The following is an 18,873-nucleotide window of genomic DNA, read 5'->3' as shown; positions in this document are numbered from 1 at the left end:
GTGCGAAACAAAAGCAAGCGACCCTTGAGATCATGAAGGATGAAGGAGTGTCGGCTGAGGAAGCCGATGAGCCTGGGCGGATGTCAAAGCACGCTGCGAGGAAGATGAAAGGCGTGAACATCGCGAGCGTGAGGAAGCCGCGAGGCAGGAGTGCCTTAAGGTCAAACAAATAGAATTCGCAATCATACAGTATTCGCAGGCGCCTAGCGTAGCTTCTGCGACAGTTCAGGTCAGCGGTTATAGAATTCGGAACCAACTGTAACCGTTCGTTGTAGGCGAGGACATGGCGAAGTATCTGGTCAAGCTTGAACACGTCTGTGAGCGAAACGCTTTAGAGTGGTCTCTTTGGGCGTTGAACCTGTTAGCTCTCTTCCCCGGCGAAGCGTCCGACGTGATAACGTGCTTGTCGAGGTAAGCGTTTGAGAGCTATGACGAGGTTAAGGAAGTGCTCTCGAGAAGTTATAAGTTGTCACCTGTGGCTTTCAGGCAAAGGTTCCGGTATGCTTAAAAGGAGAATGAGTCACACGTTGTCTTCGCGTTTCGTCTTAAAGCCGATTTAATTAAATGGCTCAAAGGCGAAGGTGTTTATGACGATCGCGATAAAGTGGTAGAATGCATTGCATTGGAGCATTTCTACCGCTGCATCGTGGAGGATGTCAAGCTTTGGCTGCAGCACAAACTTGGTGAAGTACAGCTAGACAAGGCAGCAGAGTTAGCTGAGGAGTATTATACTCTCCGAAAGGCCATAGCAGGGCACTGTGCGTTGAAAAGGATGAAAGGAAAGAGGGCTTTTAAAAAAATCTGATCAACGTAAACCCGCTCCGCACCGTACTTTCAAGAAGGACCCGTCTGTTACGAAGGACACTTTAAGGGAAGGGCAACAGAAGCGGAGAAATCGAGTGAGGTTCCTAAACAATGAACTGATACCACAAGGGCGTTTGAATCACAGAAGCCGCTAACCTGCTACAACAGCCAAAATGAAGGGCACGTGGTCATAAACTGTAAGCGAAAGTTTGCTTTCGCAACAATCCGAAATTTAGAAAAGAACATGCGGTTGTTAGAGCTGTACCTCCAAGAAATTAGTGTGAATGGGAAAACGTGTCGAGCACTTCGAGACTCAGCGGTAACCATGGACGTTGTCTTTCCTTCGTTGGTGTCTCCAGATGACTCTACAGGAGAAAGCGCGTGGATCAGACAAGTCGCTGAGGAGCAGAGTGCTCGCTTACTAATCGCTACGGTTGTCATTAAAGGCCCGTTCGGTAAGCTTCGCACCGAAGCGGATGTGTCTGCCGCACTTCCCGATCGTTTTTCTTATCTTTACTCTAATAACTCAGAGCAGCTTCTCAAAGAGCAGAGTAAATCGTGCTTCTCCAACTTCGCGTACATGGCCCTCACGCAATCGCAAGCACGAAAGCTTTCGCAGGAACTTGATCTTGTTCAGTGTGGTCAAACACCACCTGCAAAGACTGCTGATCTGCGTGACCTTGGTGGTGAGTCGACGGAACTTTGGACAGAAAGTTCTCCGTGTGAGTCAATTGAGCAGTCACTCGAGTGGCCCGTCACCGAAGCGACTGGCGCGGGCTGTGTCGGCGGAGGAGACGGCATGGCGCCATTGAGTCAGAGCGAGGGGGGTGCAACGCTCTCGCCTATGACGAAAAGTTGGAGTGAGCTGTTGAGGGTTGATCGAGAAACGCTCATTCGAGAGCAGTGTGAGGACCTCTCGATTGAAGCGCTAATGGAAAGCATAAACTTCAAAAAAAAAGAAAAAGAATTTTGCCTTTTTTGAGAAAGCAGGGCTCTTGTATCGGAGCTACACAAATGCGCAAGGTCGCAAGTGTGAGCAGTTCTTGGTGCCACAAAAGTATCGTCGCCATCTGTTAAAACTGGCGCATGAAATGGCGTGGGCAGGGCACCTAGGCATAAAAAAGACCAAGGCTAGTGTTTCCCTTGAATTTTATTGTTCGAAATGCTGGAAGGATATTGAAGACTTAACGCTCATGCGACACTTCTCAGAGAGCGGGGAAATTTACGGACAAAGGGAAGGCACCCATGAAGCTTGAGCCAATTATCACAGAACCTTTTCGGCGCCTAGTAATTAATATTGTCGGGCCATTGTCAGAGTCAAGGCAAGGTTGTCGGTACATCCTCACGGCACTCTGTGTAGCCACAAAATTTCCGGAAGTGATACCACTTAAGGAGCTCAATTCCCCTCATGTCGTGGATGCAATGCTATCTGTATTTGCACGCCTCCTATTTCCTTCTGAAATCCATTGCGACAATGGTAGTATCTTCGCCAGCTGCCTTACCTCTACCTTTTTGGATAAATGTGAAATAAAAGTAGTGGACAGATCGATTCATCACCCGCAATCTAATCCGATAGAACGAATGCATTCCGTTCTGAAACGGATACTGAGAGCTCTTTGCTACGAGCATGAATGGGACTGGGAAGCGTGTATTCCTCCCGCTATGTTCGCTTTCAGATCAGCTCCTCATGAAAGCTCTTGTTTTAGCCCTGCAGAGCTTCTTTATGGCCGGAGTTTGAGAACACCATTGCGAATGCTACGTGAGTGCGTATATTCTAGACCTCCGTCAGAGGCCGGTGTAATAAGGACCACCTCCGGACGCAAACCAGCAGTATTGGTAAAAGTGATGATACGCAAACTCCCGCGCATGCCAAATGATGCTGGTGAGTTCCACGCTTTACGGAAACTAAGATTATCAGCAAAAACAGAGAACAAACAGTGAAGGAAATTGTTACATGATGCCGAAAGATGTGGAGCTGAGACCGTTGTCACCCTTGTTCATGGCGAACACAACTGTTTATTTCCCTCCACAAGCTGCCCAGACTTGATCTTGTGATTTTGCCCGTGGCAGTAGGTGACACTAGCAGCCGGTGGTATGACACTACCAATTGTCGGACTCCTCCCCGCTTAGTTCTTGTCACGGCGAATACCAATTACCAGGGCGTCTTGTTCGGACACTTCTTCGTAATAGAACAGGACTTTGTTCCAATGGAAGGACTGGTTATGGCAGTTCCGGCTCAGCAGCAGCTTCTGCAGGCTCCACAGGTTCTGTTGCTTACTGTTCAGTTGGCCGGTCCCGAGGCACAGCGTCTGCAGGTGTTGGTGTCTATGCGAGCTTGGGCCGAGTGTGGTCTGCATGTCTCTGCCACACAGTTTTATCTTGTAATTCAACCTCAGATAACGCACAGCTCATGGGACCAGTGACAGAAGTGGTTACCGCTGAGAGCAGGGTGATATGAAGGCACCAGCATGCGATGAATGCTATTCCTGTTCAGGAAGGCAGCGTACTGGCTGCTGGTGAATGCTGGCCTATTGTCTGGCACAATGATGTCTGGTAGCCCATGTTGTTAAAAGACGGTCCTGAAGACTGCAATGGTGGCCTCTGTAGATAGCGATGGAACATGAAAAACTTCTATTCATTTTCATAAAGCGCGCTCAGATTGTTACGCAGAACGTCGGTAAAAGATGGCGCGAGCGAAAATGAAAAACACAAGCAAAGCACAAGACCCACGCGTCTCCAAGAGAACCGCGCAGGAGACCGATCTTTGTACAGAAAAAGTGGAAAAAGTGTCCGAGGCTGGGGGGACGCGAAGGGAGGTGAGGAGGGGAGAGGAGGTTGAGCACGCGGCGTCGAGCACAGTGGATGGCGGTACTTTCCCACGAACAAAGGGCTTTATCCAGCGGCTGCTTGTAGAGCGTTCAAGCGGGTGCGATGGCAATCACAACGTCTATTCCGTCATCTAGTAGTGAGCAAAAGAACCGGTCATCAGTGATATGAAACTGGAGGCGAGATTGCAACCCCTCTCTCTTCGTTCCGTAATCTCTTTGAAGGGGAGGTGGTTACCAATTCCATCGCAGTTTACAAACATAGGTGCTGGATGGCTTTCGGTTATGTGTGCCACCGCAGCCTAGCAGTATTGATGATAAGAAAAGGCTTAACGAGTAGCCACTTCATTTTGAAATGTTTCTCCTCGTGTCTGATCAAATATTTCATGGAACCTTTCTTTTCAGCTAGAAGACACATTATAAGGGTTAGTCCTCGATTTTTATTTCCTCCAGTTTACCTGAGCGTGAAAAAAGAGTCTTTCCCTACTTCAACACAACTTAAAACACAAGATTTCTGCTTCGGTGTTAGAGAGTAAAAAATGAGGTGACCAGAAATTTCTCCGTTAGCAACACGTGATTCTACTATTACTACAAGGAAAGCGACCGAAAAATATAAAATTATAAATATATTGACTTACGCTTGTTTCATTGGTGTATTTATTTCTCTGCTTGTGAATGAGACGATGTGTTTTGAGTGTTTTGTTGAGTGCTTAAGTTCCGCTTTTTCTTAGGTAAATAATTTCTGTTATTTATCGCAGCCTTGTCAATCTCTAGAGTGCAGAAATTTGTGACTTTGGTTGCACAACCAAACTTTTGTCATATAATTACATTAGACTAGAAGCGTCCACTGTTAATAATTTGTATGTAGCTACAAAATGAAGTAAAATACCCAGCTATAGTTGTAGCTAGTCGGACAGTAATTTGAAGCGCATCAGTAATGTTTTTATTTGACCCGTTGCGTTTTGAGTAAAAACAATAAAATTCGACAAGGCTCTATAAGTAAAACTTTATTATTTTTAAGGTCATGCCCCTCAATCTCTAATCGACTGAGCACAATGTAGTAGTAGCTCAATACATAGTTTTAGTCTGGCATCTCTAGCAATTCTGCCAACGCAGGCTGAGAGTGATGTCCAAGAAATCTTCGCGTTAACAGAGCTGTGTCGGACGCCCCACTAAACTTAATCATAACAGGAATGTCGGTGTATCTGGTATTTATTCAAAATAAAGCAATTTTTGTGCAATTTTTCTTCACATTACGTCGTACAACTTGCAAGGATCTGTGTGTGGGTTTTCGATTGCAATAGCCATTTCTCCGCAGAAAGAGACTGAGTCGTTTTCGCAGTCATTATTTTCAATTTCGTCACCTTTACGTGTTCCCCATATCATGCACTGCGGTTTTCCTGCGAAATAAAACGTGAATAAACAACACTGACAGTACCACAGAATATATCGATTGCCTCGACAACAACATGGTGCAATACTAGCGGTTAACGGTAAACAAAAATGTTCTAGTTACAAACAACCTGGAGCAATCGGCAAGTGCTCTGCAGTGATATATATTAGGTCTAATACATTTCCTACACTTGCTTTCCATTATTGGCGGTTAGATCCGAGTATTATTGTGTCTAAAAATAACAAAATGAGGCCATCAGTATACACTTTTTTTCTTCACACACACACACACACACACACACGTATATATATATATATATATATATATATATATATATATATATATATATATATATATATATATATATGTATATATATATATATATATATATATATATATATATATATATATATATATATATATATATACGGTGTAATACCTTTCGTTGTACTTTCCTTGGCATTTTTGTCTTTTAGGTCTCGTTAGTACTGTGTCAAACAGGGAAAAACGAGCGCTTAAGTATACGCTTCTTCCCTTAAATATATGTTTAGAGTCAAATGCTCCTAAATTTCCACAAATCAGACGTTCTCTATCGTCCTGGCCAGCTAATAGTGAATGGCATCAAACCTCTCAATATTTTAGCGACACTTGGCTGGCACCCATGCATTCGGCGTTTCCCGCAAAGTGCCAAGCACAGCCCAGTTACATTCAATGATCTCTAACAATTTGAACTTAATCGGGTGGGTAATGTGAAAAGTCTGTGTAGGATTTTCAAGTGGCTCTATATTGTGGAATACGCGCCTTTATACTATACAGGGTGTCCCAGGTAACTTTTGCCAGGTCTAAAAATATGGCGGTACTTGCGATTACTACGCTACCAACAGCATGTTGCTCATCGTTGCCTGGAAATAGTTAGACTTTTTTGTGTTGTCAAATACTGTTTCTATAGATATGTTTAATTAACTTACTTTTCAAGTAAAGAAGATAGATGAAAAAATTTCAATAAAACAGTGGGTATTGGTTTGTAAAACACCCTATTAGACAGTTCTGAGCTTTATATACCTATTATACCTTATAAACCTATTTATATATATATATATATATATATATATATATATATATATATATATATATGTATAAATATATATACGTATATATATATATATATATATATATATAAGTATATATATATGTATATATATATATATATATGTATATATATATATATATATATATATATATATATAAAGGTGTATTTCTATACCTTTATATACCGTTTATATCCTAAAAATACCGATGTTAGTAATGGTAGTAGTCGGGCGATGAAAATCTTGTACTGCATGTATTTTATAAAATATAATGGTATGTATCACACGTCTGTAATGTTCTAATCTTATTCCTTCCTGAGTGATTGTTATTTAAGTATGTTATGTAGTAAGTACGTTACAAGATTTGTATAATCAGTCAGATTCAATGTAACATGATATTTTTCGTCAGCTATTCTTTGCTATGTTGCTTCTTTTGTTCATGAAAGTCTGGATGCCGCGAAAGCTGTTTTTTATTTTTATTTTTTGATGTAGGAACTGTGTATAAGGGTGTTGGGTCCTCGGTCAGGCTATATGCCTTTAGCCCCAACGTCCTTTTGTGTCTTGTGTCTTGTACAAAAAACAATAAAACAAATTTTGAAAATTGAAATTGAAAAATATCATTTAGGTATTATTGCTTTTCTGCTAATTACAAATGCCCGCAAATTACAAAAAATACCATGAGACAAACCCGCTCGTTCGCCAATGCGCACAATTTTTCTGGTGCTTCCTTACGTTCCGTGTACGAACGACCATAGCATTTGCCTCAATGTGCTGCCTCGGCAGGGCCGCAACGGTGGTCACGTTTTGCCATCGGCGACAAAAACGATAACTGTTGTGACTGCTTATCGCTGTTATGAACTGGTGCGAGGTAAGCGTGTCTGTTCTCTTCTGTTCTGTTTTAACTTTTTTGCTGTGGCGAGGTTGAGGTGCATACTGCCTCGGCTACTGCATATCACGAAGTTCTACAGTGAAAAAAAAAGAATAATACAGAACGGTACCCAAAAAATAACAATGCAAAAAAGAAAAAAACATAATAGAGCACTGAAACCAGTTCGAATATCATGGCAAATACAGTTTTCTTAGAGAAGTTCACACAGTCATAAACTGTTTACACGCACACCTTTCTTCACTACTGTCAGTATATGCATAAACACATTTTATGAAAATCCGTCTCTGACTGTCTATCATAGGCGCTTGTCCAGTCCGATCTCCACTAAAAAGTCTGTCGGGAAGATTATTGCCTTTTTCTGGAGATGCGTCTCAGGCCATTGTCCAAGTAAATTCTTTAGTGCGAGGAGCCATCTGTCCAAACTTGCTAATTTGTTCTTTAATTTTTCTCTTTCAATAGCGTATTCAATGCACTTCAAAAAAATATGGCGAAAATTTTTTCTGCATGATCGCAATAGCATTTCGGTGAGTTGGATTAATGAATCTTGCGCAGGAAGCTGTTCGTGTATGCTACTTCCAATTGAAATCGGTGGATTAATGTCTCTAGGTGTCGTGGGAGGTCTGTCGCCATTGAAAATTTTTTGTGTGGATCAACTTCATAAAGTACTGTTTCCTTTGATTTAGGACTAGCAAACCACTGCTCTATCGAACAATATGGTTAGCTCCTTGCGTTATAAAATGTCGAATATCCGCCCCAGGCATAGAGATTGCGGAATCCCGTCCTTCCTTCAATGCTTTCTTCGCGAGGCTCTCAGCCTCTTTATTTTCCTTTATTCCCATATGGCTGGGTATCCATTGTAATACGATGTTGCGACCCTGCGATGAGGCATATTTTACAGTTTCTGCAATACATTGTGCTATTTCACCATTTTCGTAAAGTGATCTCGCATTTCTGATGAGCTGAAGAGCAGGTTTGCTATCCTTGCATATCACCCGCTTTCGTGGCTCAGGATTCTCGCCGATAAGCTTAACTGCTTTAAAGATAGCCACCAATTCTGCTGTCGTCGATGAAGATTTGTGCAATAATTTGTACACTCTCTTTTTTTGAATGTCGGGTATAAAAACCGCACAGACTGACGCTTCTTCTGTGCATGATCCGTCTGTATATATCTTTGTTTTTTCATTATGCATTGCATGAAGCTGATGAAGTACCAACTGTGCCGCTACTAGAGGTGCCATGTCTGCTTTCTTCTCTATGCCGTCTATTTCACGAATAACGTTGAGAAGTGGCAGCGTCCAAGGTGGTTTTGAAGGTTTCTATTGTTTAAATTCTGGTACTACTGCTTAAAATGATGATATAGTATCCTGTAGTCTCGTTGCCGTCCTTTGTGTTAGTGCACCAGATGAAAAATGACTTTCATGTTGCGTGTAAATTCTAAATAAATTTCGAGATGTTTCTTTAGTTCGGAGTACTGCCAAAGGTGGCTCTCGAGCCTCCGCATACACTAAAGCACTGGAAGTTGACCGTGGTAAACCCAGACATACCCTCAAGATCCTTGTCAATAACAAGTGAAGTCTCCTTTCGGTGGAGGCTGGGAGTCCATGCAGCAGACGCAGTAAGAAACTTACGATGGGGCGTATCCGGGCAACATGAAGGGCTAGTAACGACTCTGTAGTACCACTTTATTTGGCGCCGTAGTGATGCTGAGGATTCGAATCACCTGATTCAGTTTTTGTTCAAAGGACTGACATGAGACGACCATGTTAGTCTCCAGTCTAAAATTACTCCCAAGAATTTATGAGTTTTAACCATTTGAATAGGCTGGTTTTGCAGAATAATCTGTAAATCTCCAGGGTTTCTTAATGTAAACGGTAGTATGGCTGTTTTAGCCAGACTCAGCGCCATACCTCTCTTTCTTGGAAAATAGTCTACAGAATCTAATGCGTCTTGTAAAGTTTGTTGTACATCCAAACCGATGGATCTGACGCCCATTCACTTATATCATCAGTATATACTGAACATCTGATGTTAGTTAGAAGATTGTACGGGAGCTGAGCCATGACTGAATTAAAGAGAATAGGGCTCAGCACGCTGCCCTGTGGCACTTCTTGGTTGACGGCATGTTCTGACGTTGGACCCTCCTGCGTAAGTACAAAAATTTGCCGGTGTTTCAGGAAGTCAGCGATCCAACACAATATCTTGCCCTTGAATCCCTGTAAAGCTAGGCCTTCCAGACTTGAACGTGACTCACTGTGTCGTATGCTCGGTGGATATCAAGGAATACAACGACAGTGATGTTTCCTTGCGTTCGTTGGTTTTCCACATCTGTGACCAAATCCAGAATGTAGTCGAGTGTGCATCTACCTTTTCTGAAGCCAGCTATGCTTTCTGGTAGTAGTTTTTTATGTCTTGCCACCATAAAATTCATTCAATAATCTTTTTTTCATCACTTTCGAAAAACAACTTGTCAAACTAACCAGCCTGAACGATTCCAGCTGCAAAGGTAAGCAACGGTACTACTTTTGATATCTTCCAACTTTCCGAAACTTTTTCTTATTGCCAACTATATTGTTGATGTCCAACAGGTGTAATTTTCTTTTCTCGCACAAATTAGCAAGTGCAGCGTATGTAACTCCATCTGTTCCTAGTGAACTTGTTCGTTTTACTTAAGACAGCACATATGGGAGCTCCTCTAGTGTGAAGCTCTCATCCAGATCTGATGAACTGACCGCAGAAATCTTATTTACAACCGCCGAAGCTGATTCTGCTGATGATTTATATTTGCTAGTTTGGACAGTCTCTCCATTTCTCAGTTTAAGATCACAAAACTCTTCGGCAATCACACGTTCGCTAACTCCTCGAGACAGCACTAGAGCCTGTAGTGGCCTCGAGTGGACTACTGGCTGTCGGAGGGCGCGTACCAGGTTCCGCTGTTGAGGCGCTGAGGTAATAGGAGAAAGTGAGGCACATAAATCTTGCCACCTTTTGGTTGAAAGATTCTGCAGTTAGTAATGCATTGCAGAATGTACTATCTGTGCTACCTTGAAATCTTATAAATTACCCAACCCGGGATATCTTCTTTCAGATCGGCGTCGTATTGCCTGAAGCTTCTCATGCTCAGCGTCAACACCAGAATACCCATCTAGAATGGGTACTGCATGAGTAGCAGTTGTTAGAAAATGTTTTATGATCGATGCATACGTTCCTGCGTCCTAACAAGGTTCAAGATTTTGTCTCTGTAGTTCTAGAAAGATTGCCCAGTTTGTAATTCTTGTTGTGCGGTTATCTCGTTTTCTCTAGTTTTGGGTAATGTATTATTATTAGCAAGCAGTAACTTCCTCTCGTATCAGTGTCTGTAGTCCAGTCTGCTCTAGCCGCTAATTCAGAGGAGCACAAAGTGATGTCTAGTACGCTGCAGTGTTTATGCCCCCGTAGAAACGTCGGAGAACCATCATTTAGTATAGCGTAACCATGGTCTTCGCATATATTTACTATAGCAGATCCCCTTACAGAACAATGCTCACTACCCCACAATTCACTGTGTGCGTTAAAATCCCCACATACAATTATGGGATCATGATCATATCTACACACTGCAGCCAACTCTGCGTATGAAACGTTTGCTTGAGGGTGCACGTATACACTAAATGCAGTTACAGTAACGTCACCAAACTTCACTTTGCATCTAACAAATTCCGGCGCATATGTATTTGAAGTAGCCAAAAGTGTCGACGGAATATAGCGTCTCACACACAACATCACTCTGATTTTTGCAGCAGGACGTTCTGCTTGGTACACCACATAAGTGGAGAAGCGAAATTCAGTGGATGCTCTTGTTTCAGAAATACAGAGAATCGGAAACTCGTACTGAGCGACAAATTTCAGAAAAACTCCACTCATTCTGCAAATCATTGCAGTTTCCCTGGAATATTGCACTTCTTTTGTACGAGTTAGATAGTCTGGTATTAATGATTACTACAAAATAAGATGCTGAACATCTAGCAGCAATTTCACTTCTGGTAAAAAGCCTGCTTGTGGCAGGGATCTTTAGGGAACTTAAGCGAGCACTAGAATCATCGTGCGCACTGACGCGCGAGCGGGTTTGTCATGTGAAATGTTTTATGTATTTCGCGAGAGTTTCTAATTAGCAGAAAAATGCTAATAATTAACAATTATAGAGTTCAAAACTATCTATCTTGACGTTTTGCAAACCGATCTACTACTTTCTCATTGAAATTTTTGATGCATCTTCGTTCCTTGAAAAGTTTGTTAATTAACAGGTGTAAATAAACAATATTTCAGAACACAAAATAATTCTCAATAACTACAGGCAACGGTGAGCAACAAGCATGTGGTGGCGCTGTAATTGCGTGTTCCGGCATATCTTAAAATCTGTCTAGAGTTACCTGGGACCCCCTGTATACTTTATCCCTGCACGATCTGTCGGGGAAATCACCGGTCGGAGTCGAGTTCACTAAAAAGAACACCATGCGCTTTAAGTTTCAATATAAGTCAATTATCTCAGAAAGATTTCACAAAGAGGAGGATCGAAATAGTTTTGCAAGTACCGATTTGCCTCTATGTTTCCCAGGGATGTTTGTTGTATTCTCAGTTATGGGCGTATTCTGGTACCTAACAACAGTCAAGGTAATTGAAGCAGTAAATATTCGTATAGGAACTGAAGCTACAAGGCGCTTTATCTTACCACAAAGAGAGCTAGATAGAGAGATAGGCTAATAACAAAGAAAGAAATAACCTGGATGCTGTTATCTTCTTGACAGCGTAATTATGCACCCTTCGCATCTTGTTTTGATCGGTAGCCTCGCTTTGCTTTCGTTGCACACAGAAAGAAACGAAATATGTTTACGAGCAAATTTCACCTCTTGAAGTTTTCCTAAAATATGTGCTGCAAATACATTTGTGAAGTGCCAGCGGCGCTCAGTTATTGGTTTTGCAAATACGCGAATCGTACTATGCAACCGTAGCTAGTGCTGTGGTGTTATCATTCAGTGCTACCATCACAATCCTCCTCAATTGCAAACCCTTGCCATAACAGTCAATGCTCGAGGGCCAACACAATCCGTCTTCACGCAGCAAATCTGCCGAGGCGTTATTGAACTTGTTGCGTGCCGGTGGCGTAATGAATAGGCTATGGCATCTTCGCTTTTGTTATTTTTAGCGCGTCTATTTTTTTCTTCATTTTCTTTGATACGTTTTCCTCATTCCGTCTTCTCTATACCAGATAACAATCTAGATGCTACAATTCTGGTTAACCTCCCCGCTATTTTCTCAATATAATGCTCTCTCTCTCAATTCAGATAAAATGATGAAACATTCGTATGCATTCATCTAACTACCCGTTAAACTAACTCATGTTGAGGAATCATGTACAAGTGTCCCTCTTCTGGAAACCTGATGACATTAAAAAGATTTTGTAACGTGAAAAGTCTGTTAGTACTGTCATCTTTTCTAGTTTTCTTTATGTTATGGCAAACTAATGGTGTACAGTATCAACATAACCAATATGTCCTGTAATGCATTCATTCTTGAGACCTGTTTAGTTTATACTAGTAAATGCAGCGCTCTGCAAGCTTTGTTTCGTATTTGTGGCAGCACTCACCTTCAACTGATACATACGTAAGAGTGACGCAAGTTTCTTTTGCCACGAGAACGCCGTATTCATTGTTTAGGCCGAAAAGCGAACTATCAGTATGTGATGTATCGTATGCTGAAAAAAAAAACATGGGTGAAAACTTGAAGGAGGTCGTAGAAAGCACATCTTACTTGAATAAAAAAAAATACGTATAGGGGTGTCTTGATTCTATTCACGGGACCACACAATTGCACATGAATAATCATAAGCAGGCAATATGGACTATCTTTTCACATACAGCACGCATTACGTGGCGAGTTCGCCCTACGCCCTTATAATGTGCAAAAAGATTCCCCTGTGAACCGAGTTTCATGAGAAGGTTGCATATTAGGAGCATAAATATAACGAGTGCACTAGAAAAAATTCTATCGGCTTTCAAGTGCTAGAATTCCCAAACTAGCATACACCAATTCACACTGAAAGAAAGACAAAAAAAATAAATTCATGGTGATTTATGCTTCCACCTTCCAAGCATGTGGCTACTCTAGGCATAGCAGGTGACCAGAGGATTGCTCAAATGTAGACAACCAGACAAAATATCAGGCGAAAAGATACCAAAGTGAATGGAAGAAAGAAAAAAGGGTAGAAAGAAAAATGGCTTAACAACCATGATTTCACCATAAAATGCTGCGACTTTTAGAAACTGAACAGTGACTTTGTTTTAGCAAACTCGGAAGCATGCGCCATGTATAACAAAACTTGGTGATCATCGCAAGTACTATCGGTCATACGACACAACATGCAAGACACTGTATTGATGTAAAAAAACGTTCGTGCAGTGGAAACAACGAGTCGAGAAAAAAAATCACAGACAGACAGACAGACAGACAGACAGACGATGGACAGACAGACAGGCCGACAGACAGACAGACAGACAGACAGACAGGCAGACAGGCAGACAGGCAGGCCGGCCGACAGGCAGGCAGGCAGGCAGGCAGGCAGGCAGGCAGGCACGCAGGCAGGCCGGCCGGCAAGCAGGCTGGCAGGCACACAGACAGGCAGGCAGGTAGGCAGGCAGGCAGGCAGATAGATAGATAGATAGATAGATAGATAGATTGATTGATAGATAGATAGATAGATAGATAGGTAGATAGATAGATAGATAGATTGATAGATTGATAGATAGATAGATTGATTGATTGATTGATTGATTGATATGCTCAACGTCTCCGATGTTCCCTCATAAATGCTCCGCATTTAAAATCACACCAAAGACAGCTTCTTTTACACACTCCTAATCTTCTGCAAAGCATGGCTTTCACAGGTTTCGAAGTTCACCATAACTGAACAAGATATATTAATGACCGGGAAAAATAAGGATGAGCAGTTGGTAAAACTTTGTAGAATAGCTAAACGTAGACAATCACTGAAAATTTTAGAATTGTGACAGAGTGAGTTTATATAGGTGAACGCAAACCTCGGAACTCCAAGGTCATATTGACGGCTCTCCGTAGGATCGTGTCACGGATGCCTGCCAAACGTATACCATTCAGCAAAAACAAACTGAAGCAAGATTCCATCAATACACAAACGTATGCTTTTCCCGTGGCAAACGGCTAGTTATTTTGAGACCAGAATTCTTTCGAATTCCGATTATACACATTAGCGACACTCACTCATACGATTGCTCCTCCTGAGAATCAGCAATCGACCACACAAAACATAAGCGCTAAAATGTTCGGAATCACGTGTCACCGACCACGCTCCGGGAAGCAGTGACGTTCCAAGCACTCATATAGAGACAAATACATCCTTTTACTCAAACAGAAGAGTCTTTCAACCGCCATATTCCAAGCTAAGCACGCCATAGGTTGTCACTCTAATAGCAAAGTTATGCATACCTCATTATGACCTTTTCGTGCATTAACGCGAATAGTTCTTGCGCAGGATGTGGCGAGGTTGTTACTTTGCCTCACATGCTCTGGGAATGGTGGTCGTTGAGCCTGGCGTTGAGCAAGGAAGAGTGGGACATCACACCCCTCGGTGAACTCCCGTTTTCTGAGACAAAATCCTGGCCGTCCAGCGTATTCGTGATTGTACCGGCTGGCTTGACCTGTCGGTTCCGCCGTGGGATTAGCTGGGTGCGCGTTTTGTCTCGTTTTGATAAAACAAATAAGATTGATTCACTAACTCATTCACCCATTATTCACTCAATAAAGATTGTTGTTGCGAGGAATGCCTGAAGGAAGAGAACTATGAAAGTGCTTAGCAGAAAGTGAACAACTTGGCGCAGATTCAGATAAACAGACAGCATAGAAAATCATGTGGTGCTAGTTATCTGACTGATTGTCCGTACAATGGGGCAACCAGATGGTGGGGGGGAAATGTCGCTATGTTTAATGTGAGAGTCACTCAATCCTAGAGTAAAGAAAAAGACGGGAAGAATGCGTAACTTTGAAGGCGGCCCACCCATTTTCTTTACATACGCAACAAAATTACCCACCATTATGCATCGCTCCAGCTGAACAGCTTACACATCCAACACACTTCACATCACACAATATGAAGGGCACATCATACGTCAATTCCAGTTCAGTTCATACGTATTTTCCACTCAGCACCTACGTCTACACTATACACTCTAATGAAGATCAACCGAAAAGGGCGTCTTTTTGTTCCACAACAATATTTGTCATGTGCTTGCACTCGCTTCCTTTCTTGAGATTTTAGCGCTAGCTGCTTTCCCATGACTAGTTATGCCACTCTGACCGCTTGTGAAAGAACTGTCTGAGGCCGTGCTGTGTAGTCTCGAGCTGACTATTTATGCTTCGCTTTCTTACTCCTCTTCTTTTCTGTCTTTTTCTGTTCTATTGTTTTCCTTTTCCCACACCCCAAGTGTAGGGTAACCAACCGAGCCAAGCTTGGTTAACCTCCCTGCCTTTCCTCTCCATTTATCTCTGTCTCTCTCTCTCTCTGAAAACGCGCCTGTCGTTCTTGCCCTGAGAATGTCAGGCGGCGCGCGGCAATAGTGCGAGTAAAATAACGCAAGATAGATGAAGAATATTGTTGTGGGATAAAAAGACGACCTTATTACTCGATCTTTTCATACATTGTATTGTTCAGTTCTCTGTAGGCTCACAATATTTCTCAAAGCGTCGTTCATGAACTGTAACAGAGCGGAAATATAACCTTCCAAACAACAGCAAACAAACGGGTCTCGAACTTATATGGCTTAAAAAAGTATTTTGGGGGCATATACATTTCTGTGCAGCCCTTGACTTTGTCAGGGGAAAATGCATGTTCCGTATGTCCGCCGTGCTATCTGTTTTTATGCTAGCAAACGGGTTGACCCCCCTATAGGCGCATTCTTTAGGCGTAGAGAGCATCACTTATAATTCGTGGGCATTGCAAATACTGTTTTTTTTCCTCCAAGCAGTGTCCGGTGATAGCGTAGCTCTGTGATCGAACATCTGCTTGCGACAATCTAGGGTCTGAGTTCGACGCTCGCTCGGACGGTGAATTTTTATTATTGTTATTTTTCGCATCTTTGTCCATGTTTAGTCTTAAAGGAAATGATGATTTTCGCCAACAACTAACGACGCCGACACAAACACGGTCACCAGAATTTCTGTGATCCCTTTACAACGCTATCGGCGTACACTGAGCGGCCGCCGTGGTCGAATCGTAACTAGGACGCTCCGATGCTGGCTCGCAGGTCGCTGGTTCGATCCCGGTCATGGCGGTCGCATTTCGATGGACACGAAATCGTTGAAGCCCGTGTTTATATACGCGTACTGTGCGATGTCAGTGGACGGTAAAGAACACCGGATGGCCGGAATTTATTTTACTGTAATAGTAGTATAGAAAAAATAATGTTATTATTGTTAACAATAATATTACTAAAATTATTAATAATATTATTATCTTTATTAGTTGTAGTAGTAGTAGTAGTATAAAACGCCAAGTAGACGACGGAATGATGTGCATAAGCAAGCATCTGCAGCAGAAAAAAATTGGCCCCGTATATGTATTTTCAATGCAAATGTCGTTAGAAGACGACAGTCCTCCGTCTGGACACAGTGAAGAAAACCTTTATTGTATGTTCCACGCGAGAAAAGTGGTGAGTTGTATTCTGGAGGCGCTACGTTAAAATGCCTCGATGCGTGCAGCGGAGGCCAACGAGCTCATCGGGCCGCTTGAGATATGTGCACTATTAAGCAGTTATCCTGGAAAACGGAGGATGGCATGCGCCTTTGTCTCGGAGGTGATAAGGTGTAGAACGCAAAAAGACGGGCAGGTGCCTCCACCGTGCAAAGCGTTGGAAACACTTTTCTTTTTGTGCATAGCGCTTCTTGTCAGCGCAGGGTGAAAAACGCTAAGATCTTTAGAACTACTTGTGTATGCGCTCTAAATTATGAAGGCATACTTACAAAACATCGTGGTGTTCTTATGGTGCCTCAGATATGCACAATAAGTGATTTTAACTGAAATCACAGACGTATGAATGCTGAAGTTTGAGCAATATTGTTGGGCGCTGTGGTTGGCGTTGAATTTTGGCCATTTTGGATATTGTACTGGTGAACAGACAGACAGACAGACCGACCGACCGACAGACCGACCGACCGACCGACCGACCGACAGACAGACAGACAGACAGACAGACAGACAGACAGACAGACAGACAGACAGACAGACAGACAGACATTTTCGCGTGGAAGTACCCGAAGACAGTTTATCGTCTTCAAAGTGCCGTGGCGTTTCTCCTGCGGGTATTCATGTTTCGTCGCATTTCTTTCCAGATCCGCAAAATTTCGCCTGTAGAAAAACATGTAGTAATAAACGCGTGCAGGTGAGCACTGCCAGAAAAAACCAAGTAGTTGACATTATGAATGGCGTTCAGTGTGGTTTCTTCGCCAAATCATAGCCTTTTTTCACACTGTGGTGCCAAAACCACTCGTTAGAACACGTCTCCTTTTTCACAGAACTCAAGGGGGCCTTTTCTTCGACTGCATTGTGCTCAGGGCGGCGAGGCACTGCAATGGACTATTCTTGATCAGCATGAACCTAGACCTCATTAAATATTTGTACGCATTACATTAAGCACCACACTTTCCTACGCTATTGGTAATCCTTCTGTTATAACTCCATTATTCCAAAGCTAAGCAGTAATTTTTAAAACCACTCGATTCTTGGCCAGTCCACCATAGTGGGTATGCGCCACTATCAACAGGTGAACAACAACAACAACAACAACAACAACAACTTCAACAAAGGATCCGACGAATCGCTTCAAGACGAAGCGCTGCACTCGACGGGGCCAGTACACAAAGCGCCTGCAGGATTCAAGGTCACTGCTGACAGACCCTACCTAGGACAAGACTAAGCTCGCAGGTATTTGTGACCGTTTGTCAGCTAGCACCATCGAGCTCTCGAAAATCAATGATGCACTCGAGGCGCACCGAGCTGACGAGAAACTTGAAGCGGAATATGTCGTGGCAGCCGAGTATAATGACCAAGCCATCAGCATGTTCACCGAGATTCGCTGCAAAATAGGTTGTTTAGGACGCGCGGACAGCACAGCAGCGACTGCTCCTGAGAACGCAACCACACCGCCTTCTGACGCTCCAACCATTATGGGCCCAAGACTGGCGCACCTTGACTTGCCAACATTTAGAGGCGATAGTCACGAGTGGACAGCTTTCTGGGAGCAGTTCCAGCAGACTATTGATCTTAACAATACAATATCGATGACGGCGAAGTTTTTCTGCCTGTGGCATTAACTTGAGACTGAAGCGGCAGCTGCGGTTTCTAGGTTCTCCACTTACGAATCGTGTTGCACTGACGCCATAGAGCTACAGAAAGATTGGTTCGGTGATTGGAATAGAATCGTGGAAAACCACCGGTTAGCGCTTCGCAATCATCCACATGCCAAGTCAGAAAGCAACGTATGAAGCCTTAGGCCGTTTAACGACTCTTTGCAGCTCAACGTACAATGTTTCGCTGCACTAAACGTGCCAACGATAACGTTCTCGGCTATGTTGATTGACACTATACCAGAGACTTTGCCATACGAGATCGTTCTAGCATACATCAGAGCAAAGAGCAGTGAGCCTTTAGGAAAACACAAGCCTTCTGCGAATGCCTCAGACCCAGAACTCGCCATTGCAACCTCGGATTCTGAGTTATTAGAGCTGCTCATGTGCATCCGTATTAAATTGGAAAGTCGAGAGTAGTGTCGGCTATTCTCAGAACGACCTGTTATTAGCCTCACTCTCAGCCAT

The 18,873-nt window shown here is 42.9% G+C and overlaps 1 protein-coding gene across 2 annotated transcripts in view; it reads right to left on the bottom strand.

Annotated features, from left to right (window-relative positions):
- Nucleotides 1–4,823: 4,823 nt before the first annotated feature.
- Nucleotides 4,824–18,873, bottom strand: part of LOC119179209 (uncharacterized) — a 53,940-nt gene continuing 39,890 nt past the window's right edge. For both annotated transcript variants that reach the window (XM_075868135.1, XM_075868134.1), the window contains exons 9-10: nucleotides 12,620–12,727; nucleotides 4,824–5,029 (exon numbers count right to left, since the gene is read on the bottom strand). In XM_075868135.1, coding sequence (XP_075724250.1) covers nucleotides 4,878–5,029; nucleotides 12,620–12,727 — 260 coding nt within the window. In that variant the 3' untranslated portion in view covers nucleotides 4,824–4,877. The remainder of the gene's footprint in view (nucleotides 5,030–12,619; nucleotides 12,728–18,873) is intronic.

Source organism: Rhipicephalus microplus, chromosome 7 (assembly GCF_043290135.1).
Source record: "Rhipicephalus microplus isolate Deutch F79 chromosome 7, USDA_Rmic, whole genome shotgun sequence".
Classification (NCBI taxonomy): Eukaryota; Metazoa; Arthropoda; class Arachnida; order Ixodida; family Ixodidae; genus Rhipicephalus; species Rhipicephalus microplus.
This window is presented reverse-complemented; position numbering and strand designations above follow the sequence as displayed.